This window comes from Pipistrellus hanaki (assembly GCF_964339955.1).
Source record: "Pipistrellus hanaki genome assembly, chromosome: 2".
Classification (NCBI taxonomy): domain Eukaryota; kingdom Metazoa; phylum Chordata; class Mammalia; order Chiroptera; family Vespertilionidae; genus Pipistrellus; species Pipistrellus hanaki.
In genome coordinates, this window is record NC_140504.1 from 80,655,560 (window position 1) to 80,673,791 (window position 18,232).

The 18,232-nt window shown below is 33.5% G+C and overlaps 1 protein-coding gene across 2 annotated transcripts; it reads left to right on the forward strand.

Moving 5' to 3' along the window:
• Window positions 1-3,017: 3,017 nt before the first annotated feature.
• POU1F1 (POU class 1 homeobox 1) lies at window positions 3,018-18,021 on the forward strand (the record flags this gene model as incomplete). Of its 2 annotated transcripts, none has more annotated exons than XM_084871442.1 (6): window positions 3,018-3,159; window positions 6,147-6,296; window positions 13,106-13,330; window positions 15,739-15,903; window positions 16,682-16,742; window positions 17,725-18,021. In XM_084871442.1, the coding sequence occupies 6 exons, from the start codon at window positions 3,018-3,020 to the stop codon at window positions 17,933-17,935; spliced, it is 954 nt and encodes a 317-aa protein (XP_084727568.1). In that variant the 3' UTR covers window positions 17,936-18,021. The 2 variants fall into 2 exon arrangements, with proteins under 2 accessions (XP_084727568.1, XP_084727569.1); XM_084871443.1 differs by having other exon boundaries at window positions 6,225-6,296.
• Window positions 18,022-18,232: the final 211 nt, after the last annotated feature.

Sequence of the window (18,232 nt, forward strand, 5' to 3'; positions counted from 1 at the left end):
TAGATTCATCAATTGTAACAAATGTGCCATTATGGTGGGAAACGTTGACAGTAGAGAGGACTACACATGTAAAGGGACGAGTACATGGGAACTCTGTACATTCTGCTCAATTTTATTGTGAATCTAGAACTACACTAAAAATATATTTTTTCTTTTTAAAGAAAAAAAATAATTTGGGAATTGTTTCAAGAGCTTTAAAAATCTCATACAACAGCCCTCATTGGTTTAGCTCAGTGGATAAAGTGACAGCCTGTGGACTGAAGTGTCCTAGGTTCAATTCCGTTCAAGAGCACATGCCTGGGTTGCGGGCTAGATCCCCAATAGGGGGTGTGCAGAAAGCAGCTGATCAATGATTCTCTCTCATCATTGATGTTTCTGACTCTCTCTTTCCCTGCCTCTCTAAAATCAATAAAATATATATATATATATATATATATATATATATATATATATTTTAAAAATCTCATAGGACAAAGTCAATAATCCTCATTTGAAGAATCTATCCTAAGCAGGGATATTCAAAATAATCCAAAATAGCTATATGATAAAAACATATTGTGTAAAACAAACAAAAAAAAACAAAAAAAAAACAAAAACACACACAAAAAACAACATTTTGGACAAAAAAGGTTAATTGTGTTATTTATAAAAGTGAAAAGCAGAAAAAAATACAAAGACATAACAATAAATAAATGGTTAAAATGTAATAGATCTATAAAATTCAATGTTATGGTCTGACCTATGTGGCTCAGTGGTTGAGCATTGACCTATGAACCAGGAGGTCACAGTTCTATTCCTGGTCAGGGTTGCAAGCTCATTTCTCAGTGTTGGGCATGCAGGAGGCAGCTGATCAATGATTCTTTCTCATCACTGATGTTTCTATCTCTCCTCCCTTCCTCTCTAAAAATCAATAAAAATATATTTTAAAATATTCAATGTTATGTAAAATTATGTGTATAAAAAACTGATTTAAAATTGATAATTTATTAGATTGTAGTATGAAGTAAGAAGACTATAATGGGGACATATATTTCCTGACTTTACATAATTTTAACTGTAACATTCTGTTTGAATTTTACAGGACAGATTATTAAAAAACTAAAGCTGTTATTAAAGAAATTATGTCTATGAATGCAATTTTAGAATTTTAGGTAGCATGGCAATTCACTGGGTAAGTTTTTTGTTTTGTCCCAGGCAGTTTTTATGGTGCCCTTCATAATCTACCATTTGGTTGATATACTTTACGAACATATTCCAAGGACTCTAAGTCATGGCAAAATTATTAGGGGCAATTTTCAAGTGTGATTCTCTCTATATATCATTTATTTAATTTTAAAAATATCCAATGCCCAATGAACTTATTTTTATTTAGTTTTACTAGCAAATTATTTTTATAAATATACTGAAATTTTTTTTGTATATGTAAAGTCTGAAAATTATAGGAATTCTGCAAGAGTAAGGTATTTTTTTTTATTACCATAACCTTCTCTCATTAAAGAAGACAATGTCGTTGTGTTGTTTTTTTTTTAAAAGGGAAAATATAAAATAAATTTTAAAAATATTTTGAGGCAATATCTAATGATTTGGGTAAACCTTATCTTTTTTCTACACTATATCAACTGGTTATTAACAAAACATTTAAGTTTCAGGATTTTTGAAAATGCATTTTCAATCTCAATATTAACATTAAATGACCACAAAACAACCAATTCCAAGTTATCTTGAAATAATACATAATATAAAATTTCAAAAAAATATAATGAAACATGGCCCTTACTAATGTCATAAGTTATATCTATGCCTGTCAGGTTACTTCTGTTTGCTATTTCAAGCCTAGTATACTTTTTTAAAGTATTGCATATATTCATTTATATATTGAAATCATGATCATTCTAAAATCTTGATGCTGATATTTATCTTTGGATCAAGGTTTGTTCTTATTCTAATACTAGAGGCCTCGATCCCTCACTGCCCATAGTCCGAAGGACGATTGGATGGCCGTTCGGTCGATTTGCATATTACACTTTTATTACTATAGATAATGTCAATATATTCAATGTACAGAGTTTGCACCCAGTGTTACCATGGTTACTATAGGCTCTGAAGCAGAATGCCTGATATCAGAGGCTCGGGCACAGATCAGATGTACTGAGGATGGTGTGGTCTGAAACACACAGAAGTGGTGTGAGATTTGCATGGCATAACTGTAGAAAGTGCCTAGAATCTCATTGGCATCTAGTGAGAGTTTAATAAATATTCATTTTAATGAGTAAATTGAAATCAAGGGAGAGATACTATTATTCATGCTCATCATCTCTAAAGATTGCTACCATTGTATTCAATATATTCCATTAATAATATTATAAAAATGAAATTGGTTTCCATAGTTTTTCAAAGGTGCATCATTTAGTGTGAATCAGTAGTTACATATTAATTCTCATATTTAGTCATCTGTGCTTCTTTCATTTTAAACTTAAATATTCATAATTTCTTATAATTGTATTCTTATAATTGTATAGTATGTTCTCTTGTTATTTAATGCCAAGTTATCAAAAAAGGAAAACTCACATATATGCATTTGTCATGTACATATGTGTTAGTCACAAATATACACCTATTTTTCAATTTATTGTAACATTATTTCTTTGAGGGACACTTTTTTAAAGTGTATTTCTTCTAAAAGGTCTGCATTACTGAAGCTGTCAGAAAAAGTTTCAGATTTCTCCCTTACCCTCAACCTATACCCAGAACAAGCTTTCCTGTGGGGCTTGGATTATGTTTGAGTTAGGAGGAAGGCAGTTCAGATGATAAAGCAATACCCCTGGGAAAAGACGATTAACATGTATAAAGGGCTTTCCCTGCGGTATAAATGCCAGCACGCGCCCTCTTGGCGCTTCAGAGCCTTCCTGATGTATATATGCAGCGAGTGAGATCGGAACAGCCCTTTGAGACAGCGATAGAATAAAACTCTGATTTGGGGAGCACCGATTCTCCTAACTTCTCTACTCACTGTGGGAATGAGTTGCCAACCTTTTACTTCGGCTGATACCTTTATACCTCTTAATTCTGAGACTTCTGCAACTCTGCCTCTGATAATGCACCACAGCGCTGCCGAGTGCCTACCGGTCTCCAACCACACCACCAATGTGATGTCCACAGGTACCGACTCCAGTAACATCTGCAGGGGCCAGGCCTCGCGATTTCAGATGGATGCTTTGATCTTGTTAATTCAGATAGCTTTGCTACTTTTATTTTTCCTTTCAGGTTAAATATGCTTAAAGTTAAATATTAAGGATATTGAAGAAGTCAAAATAACTAAGAAAGTTTTCAAGCAATATTAGTAAGTGTAGTAATTTAACTTATTTTTGGTTTCATTATAAAGATCTGATTTTTTATATAAGTAAACAGTGAATTTGGCTTTTTTTTAATCCAAAATTCATTTTAATTGGAAGTTTATGGATACAGAGCAAAACTAAAGAAATAGCTTAAAAATAATTTAGTGTTTTAAAGCAGTAATTTCTTTAACTTAAAAATTTGTCTTTTAGATTACATTTGGTACTATTATAAAACTAGCCAAATACTTCATCGTGAACACAACTAAATGATTCCCAATACCAACAACAATGGATTTCAAAGAATAAACTAATTAAGTAATTTTAATAAACTTACTTTTAGAATAATTCAAAACTCGAAAATAAAAACTAGAAGCAATATATAACATTTAGAGCCCAGGAACTGAGTTTAATATTCTCAAGACCGAGTTCTGAAGAGACTTCAACCTCTAACCAAGTTTTGATATTTTCTTTACATAACTTTCTTAAATAAAAATTAAACTTGAAAATGCAAATAAATTGTCTGAAACACAAATAAATATGTTTTGTTAATGCATATTTCATTATTTAATTATGTAGTAAAGTAAGTGTTTTAAAATAGAATTACAAATAGACTAAATCTTGAGCTGAATAAATTCCTTCCATTAAATAGCAATGTGCTATGTTTACTTTCCACTTGCTTTAAAAGCAATCTAAGTAAGGAAATATTATATATTTAGAAATCAAATTTGAGTTGGTAAATTCATATTCTGGTTTAAATGATTTAGGCTTTATTTTCTAATTAGTCAGATTTCAAATATATATTTTAAATTCAGCATTAATCTTCAGCTGTATTTTAAAGAATATAGAAACTGCATAGTTAGACTTTGGCAAAGTCAATAATGTTGAAATCTTTTTCACCTACTTAATATTATTATTTATCTTAAAAGGTAATAATGGGAGTATAGTGAAACATGTTTCTTGAAATCATAATAAAATATTTTAAACAAAAATATGTGCTATGAAATTTTAAACTATCACTAGCTAATTATATATTTTTAATAATAGGGTTTTCTATAAATAGGGGATAGGAGAATATATAATGTTTGTTTATTCTACTATGTGAATATTATTTCAGAATGAAAATAAAATTTAGAATTGAGGTCATGATTTAGCAAGTTTAGACTCTAAACCTCATTTATTTTAAAAATTTATTTATTTTTAAGTAAATAAGTAACATATTTAATAAGTTAACCTATCACTTATCTAACAGCTCAAAATCATAGAAACAAACTGTATTTAAATTTTATAAAGTAAAAAATATGATGAGTAAAAATGACCTAAATGTATTTCAAATGATAATTTTATTGAATTTATATTTTTCATCAAATCATAATCATTTGTCCAAATAAGAATTATAAATAATGGTTATAATAAGAGCTTTTGGGTATTTAATTTGTTTTATGTTTATTTGTTTAATTTTGTAATGCAGAGCAAGGTTTGTATAATCATAATGTAAAATGACTTTAGTTCTTTTTACATGTCAATTGTAAAGTGGTAATTTATAAAGATATTTTGAAATATTAAGCATTATGCTATAGTTAGAGAAAAATGATTTACTTCTCTAGGAGACCTCATGGCTTTGATTACTAGATCATATTTCAATCTTTTTAAAAGATCCAAATTCCCTACTTTTTAATATCTCTTGGATATTTGTTCAAAAAGATATGCTTATACTATATTTATGAAAAGCAAATGCTATATTCAGGATATGAAGGAGAATAAGAAAATTAAATATGTGAAGAAACATTAGTGTGAATATTCCCTGGTTTTAATCATCTTGTGTTTTTTTGTTTTGTTTTGTTTTGTTTTTTTCATGTTTAAAGCTTGATTTTAAGAAGTTTGGAAATTAAAATTTATATGAAGCATGTAACTACTTATGAACAAATTTGTGTTTATGTGGTAGGGATAACCTTTATAGACATCACTATACAATCAAACTTTTTTTTTTTTAGCAGCTTTATCATTGAAATTGTCAAATTGATTGTGTGGATGCAGAAATCTATGACCTTAAGGTTTCAACAGCAGCATAAATATATCATACATTGTCACAGAGTTTGCACAAACCTGTAAATTTAGTGGGATTTTCATGATTGTATAGAATAGGATCTTAGTTGCTGTGCCATTTCCTCTTTGATGGAAAAAGTTAGCAGAATAACCAATATAAGAACAGTTCAAGAGTCCATTTCTGTGCTCGTTCTTCCAGAGAAAGATCACTTTATACCACTTTACATAATAATTTTAAGAGACTATTCCTCTAGCCGGTTTGTTACAATGTCAATATTGGATGAAGCCTGAACAAATTCTGCAACTCTCAATTAGCCAAGTCCAAATCGGTCAGTCATCTCCCTTACAGAGCATAGGATAGTCAATAAAGGCTCTGTCCACTACTTGAAAAACTTTAACCCCCTAGTTTTTTTTGTTTTGTTTTAAAATGTATTTTTACTGATTTCAGAGAGGAAGGGAAAAGGAGAGAGGAATAGGAACATCAATGATGAAGAGAACCATTGATTGGCTGCCTTTTGCATGACCGCTACTGGGATCCAGCCCGAAAACCGGGCAGTGCCCTTGATCAGAATTGAACCGACCCTTCAGTCCGCAGGCCGATGCTCTAGCCACTGAACAAAACCAGCTGGGGCACCCCCTAGTTTTAACTTGCTCAGAGAACTTTCCCCAAAGAAAACAAACAGTTGTCATGTCAATTTAAGAATGGCATAAATGTATATTTTTTAAATGAAATGAACATGTCTGAATCATCATACATTTTCTTACCAGTCCCATCTATTTTGTCTTTGATTCAAACTTCTAAATGCTTGCGTACATATTTCCCGATGACAACGTTGGAAAACACAGCAACCGGACTTCATTATTCTGTTCCTTCCTGTCACTATGGAAATCAGCCATCAACCTACGGAGTGATGGCAGGTAAGAAAAGTTGTCTTTGCATATGAAATTGAGTTTGGGGAAACTTGGATGAATTTTCTGGGTCTAAGAGAATCTTGATCTGAAAGTTACATACATTTCTTTTCTGAATAAATAAAACATCACTAGATCAAGACTACTTACTTATTGATGCTTGTCTGGGGCATTGATAGCATATTTCTTAAGAAAGGGAAACAACTGACCAAAGGGATCTGCTGGTGATAAAACTCATGACTTAATTTCAGGTTATGGCCAAAGAAAACATTTAATGGTTTTAAATTTTAATGATTTAAAAATTTTTGGTACACCTATTTCTTTTAGACAATCCTTGATGTTTTATATTTATTCCTGCTTCGCGGAGAGAAATATTATGGGGACAATAAGCTAGTAAAGCTCTATGTGAGAATATATATATATGTGTGTGTGTGTGTGTGTGTGTGTGTGTGTGTGTGTGTTTGTGTGTGTATATGTGCACACATATAAGTCTGAGAAAAAAACATTAGATAAAGGAATTTACCAATCTTTAATTTCTCAGTTTAAAACTAAATAAAACATGAAAACTTTAAAATAAAGTATTCCAGAACTAATTAGCTTCTCTTCAGTCTATGAAGCAGCATTCCGAGTAAGTTAATACCTTCACCTTTATGGTAAATGAAGACTGATGGTCTTAAACACTACCTGTAAATTCTAATGTCTCTTTTTAATTATTAAGAAATAAGGAAAACCATACTTTTTTCTTCCCCTTTGAAAACTGATCACTTATGATTCGGACACGCAGTAGTTAATCAGTATTCATGGTTAATGGGAACAGCCCTCATTGATGAAAACCGCATTCTTTATGGAATAGTACAATGACACGTGTTTAGCCTCTAGAGGTGCAGGAAGAATGCTTCCCGGGGCCTCCCCAGCATTTGATTATGAAGACGGGGATTGACAAGCACGTGGTCCGTCATGTGCTGCTCTTTCGGAGCACAGGGTTTGCTTTTCATTCACAGCAGTTCCCCTGAAGCCAGGTGCAGCTGCATGCACCCTCAAAACCCAGCGACAGGCAGCGGTGGACTGAAGTCAGCACCAAGATAAAATCAGCCACAGACCAAACACTGTAAGGTGGATTTTACTGCCACTGTCCTTCCCACCAGATCAAGGCAGTGCCTGCAGGCCTGGTGAGTTCCCGGCTGGCCTGAGAACTCTAACATCCTTCCAGCTTCCAGGATCGGGGAGAACAAGCTCAGGCAGCTCAGGTTGTGCTGGTGCGAGGTTGCCGGCAGGCACTCAGCAAACCCAGAGCGGCCCCTGGAAAAAATTTTAGAGTGAAGCAAAGCCTGGGTTAGCAACATCAAAAGCAAAAGTGTTACCCTAAGATTTGGAGATATCACTGTAGTCTTAAAACAAAATTAAATATGTTCGTTATGTCAAGAAAAACTCCCCATAGTGAGCCCAGAGATTATATTCAAATATATTTTGAGAATGATATTAAAATGTGATATGCTTTCTAATTTGTTTGGATGTCACTATTTTGACATATAGTCAGTATTAGCATTTGCATCACGGCAGATGAAAGTCAGAGAATCTGAACTCTCCTGCCTTTATCCCCAGAGAAGCTTCACAAATTGAGTTATAAAACACATGAATTGAGAAATAAGAGAGTAGAGGTATAAAACACAAAAGAGAAACCCGGTTATGTCATTTGAATTTTCTGAGTAGTCTCAAGGCGTTCATCAAATAAACCACCTCTACACATCCATGGAAGCATCTTATCATCAAGAACAAAGACAGTTCCTTGTCACTTATTCCATATAAAAGTGGAGCTACAGAAAGTGCTATATTTCAAAGGATGTGATATTGCTTTATTTTAATGTGGTTATTTTATTACCTATACTCTGATGCTTACATTTAGTTTGAGCATTTCATTAAATGAGCAACCCACTGAAAAGGAAAAGCTATAGTCAATATTTTGTTCAATTTAGTAGGGAGGACATTAATTATCAGATTAATTAATTGTGCCTTCTGGTGCATAGACAGACTAATTGGGAACAATGAGTTAGATAAACTAATTTTGAGCCTTGTTCAAGCCATTCACATCTTTAACTTTCAGTCTCTTCATATTTCAGTTGTACGGATATCACAACTCTATTAGAGTTGAGTTGGGGCTAATTTTTACCAACTCAACCTGTCTTTCTCTTGATCGTCTCTTCAGATACACTTGCAGCTGAATTCCTTCTTCTGTCTCTTTACTTCTGAGAATTAGATAAATTCAACAGCCTTCAGTATTGAAAACAGCAACCAAAGAATTATAAATGCTATTCAAAATCTCTCCTAAATAATAATAATAATAATAACAGCAAACACTCTCAAAAGTTTGAATCTTGGGTCTCTGGAATTGTTTCGCCTCTCTAGTTTCCTAAATTAGGTGACAGTTAGGAAACAGGCTCAGTGGACTGTCCACCCGGCCTGCCCGCCCACACCCACCTGCCTGTGAAACTGAGCCAATCAGCTCCATGTACTGCATGTTAACCCAGCAGGGTTATGACATAATGTCCAACCAAGACCTGGTAAGAGAGTCCTTGTTTAAAAACTAATTTTAAGAGAGAAGCAAAATAGCTGAGGTTTGGGAATCAACCAAGAACACAAATGCCCATTTTGCTTTAATGAGTAGATAATGAAGAAAAGATGACTATGGCTGAGAGTGCCCACTTTAGTTGACAGAGAGCAGTGGTCGGCAAACTCATTGGTCAACAGAACCAAATATCAACAATACAATGATTGCAATTTCTTTTGAGAGCCAAAATTTTTAAACTTAAACTATATAGGTAGGTACATTGTTATTAACTTCATTAGGGTACCTGGTATTTTGTGGAAGAGCCACACTCAAGGGGCCAAAGAGCCGCATGTGGCTCATGAGCCATGGTTTGCTGACCACTGCCATAGAGAAATAGCTTACTTTGGAGCTCATCTCTTCATTCTCAAATTTTCTTTCCTCCCCGCACCACCCTGCCCCCCAACTTGTTCTGGTTGTGTTGACTCTGAGGGAAGGAGTAATTCTGAGGATCTTTTGCCTCTGAATCATGAAGGGCCTCTCAGTGGCTGTAAGCTGACGTATTTTCCCTGTTTTTTAGTCTCTGTGGCAGCTACTCAACTGTTGATGGCAGCAGAAAAGCAGCTTCAGGCAATATGTAAACAAATGGGCATGGCTGTGTTCCAAGTAAACTTAATTACATGGATAGGATTTACCAGTTCCCAAAAGAGAAAAGGTCACATTCAAACTTAGGATTTTCTTCAAATCATTGTCATGGGGGGGAAGGGGGGGGGAGAAAATAGAAATATTCAAATGCACATTTTTGTGTGTCTACAACCAGGCAGAGTATTCTGCTTTGTTTCCCTATTCCCTGTGTTGGTTCCTTTAAGGCTTCAAGCCCGTGACCTCAGAGACATTGTCAGCATCTGTCAGAGCCACATGCTGCAGGAGAGCAATTTGCGCGGGTACCACGGTACACTGAACCACGCCCCTCAAGGCGAGCCCCCCGCATTCCCACTGCCTGCCTTAGAGATTCACCTCTGTCCCCCACACAGAGACACATGTGGAGCAATTCAGCGAGGCTGTAGTAGACTCATTTGCAATGTGAAAATAGAGCTGGGTTGTGGAGAATAGGCAGGCACTTCCAAGCTATTTAGACGAGTGCTTGTCTAGGCTTACAGACAACTTTGCTTTATTAATGTCTGGAAAGTTGAATATGAGACTCACCACTGTACAGGAGTCACAGCATCTTTTACCTTGCCTTTTAAATGATGATTTATTGATTTTAGAGAGGAAGGGAGAGAAAGAGAGAGATAGAAACATCAGTGATGAAAGAGAATCATTGATCGACTGCCTCCTGCACAACCTACACTGAGGATTGAGCCCACAACCTGAGCCTATGCCCTGACCAATAATCGAACTGTGACCTCTTGGTTCGTAGGTGGATTCTCAACCACTGAGCTATGCCAGCAGAGGCAATGCTTTAGAAATATTTTTAAAATATCTTGCCACATATACCATACCAATCACCTTTTCTCTCCTCCAAATACAGGATCAGATAATAGGAAAGTACTGTGTTTGGCTGTGCTTATGACTCATTATGAATTTCTGTTTAGGGTTAGCTCCAGAAAAACTGTGTCCCTGTGGATAATTGCAAATACTTTCACTTAATGAAAAGTAAAGATATATCACACGTTTCCCTTTTTGCTCTGGATGCCAAGCCTTTGAACATGGCATTTCCTGTGTACTTTTCAGATTCATGATCAAATTACTTTTTAAATGTTTGTTTTCCAGATAATTTATAATGTATAAAAGTACCTTTAACATTTTCTGGAAATAGAGATGGCTGACTTCTAATATTTTAATAAATAATTATACCATTTTTGTCTGAAAGTATTTGTTTTAATGTAGACAAATGTGTTTAAACTGCAGAAGCCTTTCAAAGAAAGAATTTGATCTACCTGAGTAGAGATTTGATGGGGTTTATTGCAGTGTTCATTGGACTTTAGTTCTAGTTTCAACTGGATAGTTAATTTATTATGGCATCAAGGGAAAGTTATTTAATTTAATTTTACTTAAGTTTCATATATTTTAAATTTTGGGTAAAAGAAGTTATAAATTCTTCCTACCTCATTTGCTTATATAAGAATAAGAAAATGAGAAAATTGTAATGAACCCAGCATGTGGTCTCCCAGAAAGCTTGTAGCGGTGTGTGACTATGATCAGCAACAAAAATGGAATGGTCAAGATTGCTAACCAAGTCAGACCTTAGGGCATCTTCTGTAAAATATATGAGAAGATTACTTATGTAAAATCAACATAATTTGACATGAGTTAAATGAGTTATCTAAAGTACCTTAAAATACATTAAATGTGCAAAATCAAACAGCAGTTTGATTTTCTTGTCTCTGCTTTTATTGTTTCTCAGAGTATTTCATCATTAAGTGTGTTAAGTTTCATTTGATATTTATGAGTATTGAAAAAAGTATAATTCTTTCACATATAAGAACCAACTCTGAAAGCATAAGTGACAGAAAAGTCTTGAGATAAATATTAAGTAGATGCTAAAATAAATGTGATGAGTTTTCTTCTTAGATGTATGAATCTTTCTTTTACTTCAACTAACAAAAAATCCAAAATGAATAGAAAGCTAAAAATGAATCCTAAAATTAATAAACATTTCCAAAAATAAACTATGTAATAAATTAAACATTGATACAATTGCTCTGAACATTTTTATCTTGTTTGATGAGTTTCATATCCACTAAAGCATTAATTGGATGATTAACTTTTTAGGTTTGTAAAGTACCATGAAAAACTTTAGATAGGAATTATTTCTTTCAAATATTTTTCATACCTGTGAAACTGCTAAATTTATTTTATGCCTTTTTGTTTAATCTCTCACTTATATGTCTACTTTGCTTCAGAAAATGAATATAGTCTAGTGGATAGGGGTCCACTTTGTAATTACATATTTTCATATAAAAGCTGACAATTTAATTACTTACACTATTCTTTTACTCATTACATATTGATATATTAATGTGAGATCTTAATATTCTGGCAAAATATATTATTACTCATGTTTTTGATTTGTGAATTTATTTATGAAGAAATTATAAGTACTAAACACTCAATGTATATTTTCAGTATTTTCAAGAATTATTATTGTATATAGTCAGTAGTAATTTATTTTTAGTTTAAATATTTATTAATACTCAGAAACATGATTCATTACTAAATATTTTATTTATATCAAAGCATCTTGGTTATACATGTGTTATTTAATATAAAATTGAAGGGAAATACCTACAATTAAAACATAATGGGTTGTTAAAGAAAACCAAAATAAAATATCTGGGAATTTGGCTTATATTCTCTCACCCAAGCTCCCCAACTGAGACAGACTCTTCTCTACTAATGAAGAATGAAATCTGGAATCAATTTAAAAATGTTCACATATTTTAGTTTTTGTGATTTATTATTTAACCTACTAATCAATACAATGCTTTATTATTCAGAGGTGATTTCCTGTCATATCTAGAATTGCATTCTTCTTTGTCACTTATTTTTGCTTCTTAAAAATTATCAAGAATAATTTCACTATGCTGAATTTTTTTCAAAAGAATTTTGTTGCTGAATTTTTAATAGAACTTTAAAAATTACCTTTTGTTAATGTCTATTCACTCCTCAAATATATTTAAACATATTAATGTAGTTTATGTTCTCATAATTCTCTTTTTATCTGCTCTTGTTACATTTTTAAAAGACATAATTATTACTCTGTGATGTTAAACATTTATTGATAAAACAGTCTGGCTTCTCACTATTCTAAAATCAATTTTCTGATTCTAAAAAAACTTTTCAGCATAGCACTTAACCATGTCACTTGATTATAACAACCATCACAGATTATTTGTTCAATGGATTAAGAAAATAGAGATCAAAATACACATTCTGCTGAAGTTGAACCTCAAATTCCCAGGAATGGGTGTCTTGTTAAGAAAAGAAAATGGTGAAAAACTTACACTTCTGAAAGTATTTGCTTATTTCTGTTTTAAATATTTGCAATTCCAGGCTTATTGTCTTTGGCATTATCTTTGCTTTTGTTGCTCTGGGGAAGATGGGAAATAAATCTTGTTTATTCTAAGCTACTCTGACTTCAGCCCACTGAAAGACAGTTAAGGTTTTCAGAATCCAGCCTGGCTGTAGCAGAATAATGAGCAAAACCCGTGCTTGTATAGAAATGGTGTGTAGCTACAAATGGCCTTTACTTTCTTTCTCTGTTTCCTTACAGGCAGCTTAGCCCCTTGTCTCTATAAGTTTCCTGACCACACCTTGAGTCATGGCTTTCCGCCCATGCACCAGCCTCTCCTGGCAGAGGACCCCCTGGGCCCTGATTTCAAGCAGGAACTCAGGCGGAAGAGTAAACTGGTTGAAGAGCCAATAGACATGGATTCCCCGGAAATTCGAGAACTTGAAAAGTTTGCCAATGAATTTAAAGTTAGAAGAATTAAGTTAGGTATGCACTTGGCCTGCAGATCTTTATTGTATTACTGTTCCATCACTTCTCTTCTACTCAAAAGTCCAAGACAGTTACTCTACATCTCTACTGTGGATTTAATTAGTCCAAGTGTGAAAATCCTATAAAAATATGTATTTCTTTGTAAATTTTTGATAGCCAAAATACATAGATTTTTAAATTAATGGCACTTATTTTCAACTTAACCACCTCAGATTATTTTAGAAGTGCCCAGTTTTCTCTACACAGTATTTTATTTGAACTTTTGAGTAGGTGATGCATTCATATTATTCAAAGTCTTAAAAGAATATAAGTAAAACATATCCCTTTTGCTTAACTTTCCTGTTTTTCAATGTTGCTAGTTTCTTGTGTATCCTCTTAAAGATATTTATGCATATATAAGGCAATACATATTTTTATTTCTTCTTATGTATTTTTTATTTAACTATTTTGGAAAGATATTTATTATTTATTTGTTTGTTTATTTACTCATTTATTTTCTTGCCCAAGGATATTTTTTCCCATTGATTTCTAGAGGGTAGGAGGGAGAGAGAGAGAAACATCAGTGTGAGAGAGTTGCATCACTGGTTGCCTCCTACACTCACCCCTGCCAGGGCTGCGGAACCAAGGTGTAATCCCTGGACAGGGAATTTAAGTAGAGAACCTTCGGTCTGAGGGCCAACACTCATCACTGACAACCAGCCAGGGCTTTATTGATTTTTTCCCCTTTTTTTAAGCAATAGGGAAGGAGAGAGAGAGAAAAAAAAACACTGATGTGACAGAGAAACATTGATTAATCAATTGTTTCCTGCTCACCTCTTACCAGGGAGGGAGCCTGAACCTGGGCCTGTGCCCTAAACAGGAACCAAACTTGCAACCTTCTGGTGCACGAGATGACGCCCAACCAACTGAGCCACTCCAGCCAGCTTTCTTTCTAAAAAATGAATGTGTCATATTCCATTTTACAATTTATTTAACCAGTCCTGAACTGATGGCAAATTTACGTTGTCTCTGACATTATTCTGTTAAAAACAATACTACAGTCAATAACTTCATAAATGTCATTTTGCACCTATACAAATATATGTGCAGGAAAAGTGTTAAAAACAAAATTGCTTGATCAAAGAGTACTTGTAATTTTGATAGATGTTGTCAAACCTGTCTGTGTAGGCATTGAACCAAATTTTACTGCCATCATGAGTGTCTCTTGTAAAGGTCCCTCAGGTCTCCATGAAGGCAGGATGCTTAGTTGTTGGTTTGCTTTTGTTTTCTCCTTAATGACACATCCTCAGTACTTACAACAGTGACTGACACATAGGATAATTATAGTGGTTGAAGGAAAAAAATGCAGTTAATCTTTTAGATCTTTGCAAATCAAATAGCTCAGTCTACCTCATGGTAATTTCTGTCATGTATTTGACAGTCGTTCGCAATTTTGTTTCTGTGAATTGTTTACTTTCTATTGAAAAGTGTTTTTAACAAAATAGCTGAAACAACTAAACTAACCTTGATTTAAATTCATGAAGTGGTGAATTTTTTAAAGAAAATGGATGGAAAATGATAGTTCAAACCTCTGTAGTTGTGGAATGAACCACAGGTTATTTTGTAATAATATTTATCAGTGGGTGTCATATGTAACCACTTTATGCATACAGGTATATAGCCGTAGGCCCTGAATTAATATGCAGTTACAATATGCAATAAGCACGGCAGTAGGCAATTTATAACATTCATTTGCAGTTTGATATATCTATTGCTGTAAATGGTTCAAATTCAATATTGATGGTTCATAGCAACTTGTACTCTAAAAATGTTCCAGACAGTTAATGAGAATCTTTTTCCAGGTGATAGAAGCATTACCAAATGATGTAGTAAATGTGTTTGGAGGTTTTTATAAAATGTTGGATAATTAAAGCCTCATAATAGACATGATTTTAGGGAAAGTAAGCATAATTTTAGTTATACTTGATACCCTTCAACATATAGCTGATTTTTTTTGTCTTAACGATTGAGATAAAAATACTTATGATAAAACACCATTTATTTTATGCACTATATTCAACATACAATAGACTTTTGAGCATATTCATCAGATATTAATAACAATAACAAAGAATGCAAGAATTTTTAAGTATCTGATGACATGACAATGTGGCTAAAAATTATGAATGGAGGACATTCCTATCTGAATGATTTTGACTTCTAGAAAAAATAATTAACTAGAAATAAGGTTTTTGAAGTACTGGGCAATTTTACACTGATCCTTACAAAACAATTACAACTTGCCAGAAAATATATGCTTAGAAGTGGTATGGAACAATTGACAAAGATTCGCAGATGTATGCAATCTTATACCAAAAGGAATGATTCCTGAAAGCTGAAGCTAATGCTTCATTTTCCTTTCGCAGGGTACACCCAAACCAATGTTGGGGAAGCCCTGGCAGCTGTTCATGGCTCGGAATTCAGTCAAACAACTATCTGCCGATTTGAAAACCTGCAGCTGAGCTTCAAAAATGCATGCAAACTCAAAGCAATATTGTCCAAATGGCTGGAGGAGGCTGAGCAAGTGGGAGGTACTAAAGCTGAAGCTCTGAAGGCTCTGGGACGTTTAACCTAAAAACAGTGGCATCGATTGGTAGGAATAATGCTGAAGCGAGAGGTTTGAGCTTTAGTTTTGTGTAGGTTTTTTTTGTTTTGTTTTTTTGTTTTGTTTTGTTTTAGATGAAGAATAACTGTCTTTATTCATCATACTAAAAGAAAGGAAGACTAATGCAAGTGTAGCAATAAGTTTACTGCTACGGTAAAGGGTGTGAGGATAAGCTGCACGAGGATGGCTATCTAGACTGTGTGGCATAGATGAGAAGTGGTGAAATGAAAATTTTTAAATGCATTCAGACTTTTTTCTTACCTTCATGCTAAATGGGGGTGATTCTATGTGCAATCATTTTTATAAACGAATACTAGTGTAACCAGAGCATTTGCACACGAGTACGTATTCCAAATGAATAGCACAAGCAATTGTCAGAAGAGTGATTTAATGTGAGAAAATGATCTACTTATACTAATATGTCAGGACTGGCTAAAGAGCCAAGTTTGAGAGCAAGAGTTCCAACAAAAGCAAATAGAGGTATGATTTATAGACAGTTGTCTTTTGCAAAGCTAATATTTGTTTCTGTATTGACATTGTTATCTAGGGTTTGCAATACAAAATGTCATAGGTTGCAAAAAATTAAAAAATGTATGGTGATTTTATTTTGCATAGCTTTATAATGAACATTTGAAATCCAAATCCGAGTTGTTGTTTTAAACCCTACTTGGTTTCTGTCATTATCCCTCTTTTCCCCATTACAGCTTTATACAATGAAAAAGTGGGAGTGAATGAAAGGAAAAGGAAACGGAGAACAACTATAAGGTATGCTTTTGAGGTATTAAATGTCTCTAGAGGGAGGAAAGGATATTTACAAATGGAATAAGCTTTTAGCATATATATATATATATATATATATATATATATATATATATATATGATTGTGTGTGTGTGTGTGTGTGTGTGTGTGTGTGTGTGTGCATGCGCAACATAACATAACTTTAAGGTGAATATAGCCAGTTGAAAAATACAAACTACATTTTAAAAATCAGATTTTAATAACTTAATAGTAAGAAGTGGAGAGCTATTAATTTTAAACATCTGTTGGAATACTATGTATTGTTTGATTCAAGAACACTTTTGCTCTAAAAGTTTTGAATAAAAGAGAAACTGAGCAATCATTTCTAAAAATAGTGACTATTTAAGCTTTCCTGTTATATATAAATCTTTCTCTGGCGATAGCATTTGTATTATTAAAAATAATAAAACTAGAAATCAGTATTTTAGAATCTTAAAGTCCAAGGTGACTTCTTACAATTTAAACCAAAAAGATGGTTGTTTTGTTTTGTTTTTGTAATCTCCATGAAGCTCACAGAGGAAATGCTAAAATGTAGGTTTTGTTTGGGTTGGTTAGTTGTTCACTGAACATTTCATCTATTGTAAATGACAAATGATTTCTGGGGGACATTTAAGTAGAAATGCCTACAGAAGTGTTCCTTTCCTTCTCAGGAAGTCAGTGCCCTCTTGTGGTGCAAAGCGGGATAAACATAGAAAGTCTGTTCCTCTACTTATTTCTTCCCGTGACTGGTAATGAACGGTACCCTGCATAAGACAAGTATCTAAAAATACGACAAAACATACACCTATCTTTGTTAAAGAGTTTTAAAATGTTTTAAGAGTCCTTAAGTTTTCTTTTCATGTTAATATTTAAAAAATCAACCCAATTTAATTTTGATCTGCCAAAAACATAATCTTACCCTGTCTCTCCACCCCCGCCGCCTGCTCCCCCACCTGGTCGGTCTCCCAGTATCGCTGCAAAAGGTGCCCTGGAGAGACACTTTGGAGAACAGAATAAACCCTCCTCTCAAGAGATCATGAGGATGGCTGAAGAACTGAATCTTGAGAAAGAAGTAGTAAGAGTATGGTTTTGCAACCGAAGGCAGAGAGAAAAACGGGTGAAAACAAGTCTGAATCAGAGTTTATTTGCTATTTCCAAGGAAAATCTTGAGTGCAGATAAGATTTCCTATTGTGTAACTGCAAATTTTTCTATTTTTCATTCTTTTCTGTTCTCCAACACAAATAGAATGTAGTTATTTGGTTGGCTTCAAAAATCATTCTATATCAATAACTTTGCAGAAGCTTTTCTTTTTTAAATTCTAAAACTTTAATTTAAATTATTTTGACGAATTATTTTCTTTAAAATAATTATCCTCAGAGGCCATATTGTATATTTCAAGCAAAAGATACGAGCAGAAGTAAAATGATTCCTTCTCTCCCAGTCTCTCCCTATTTATCATCTATCTGAACACACACA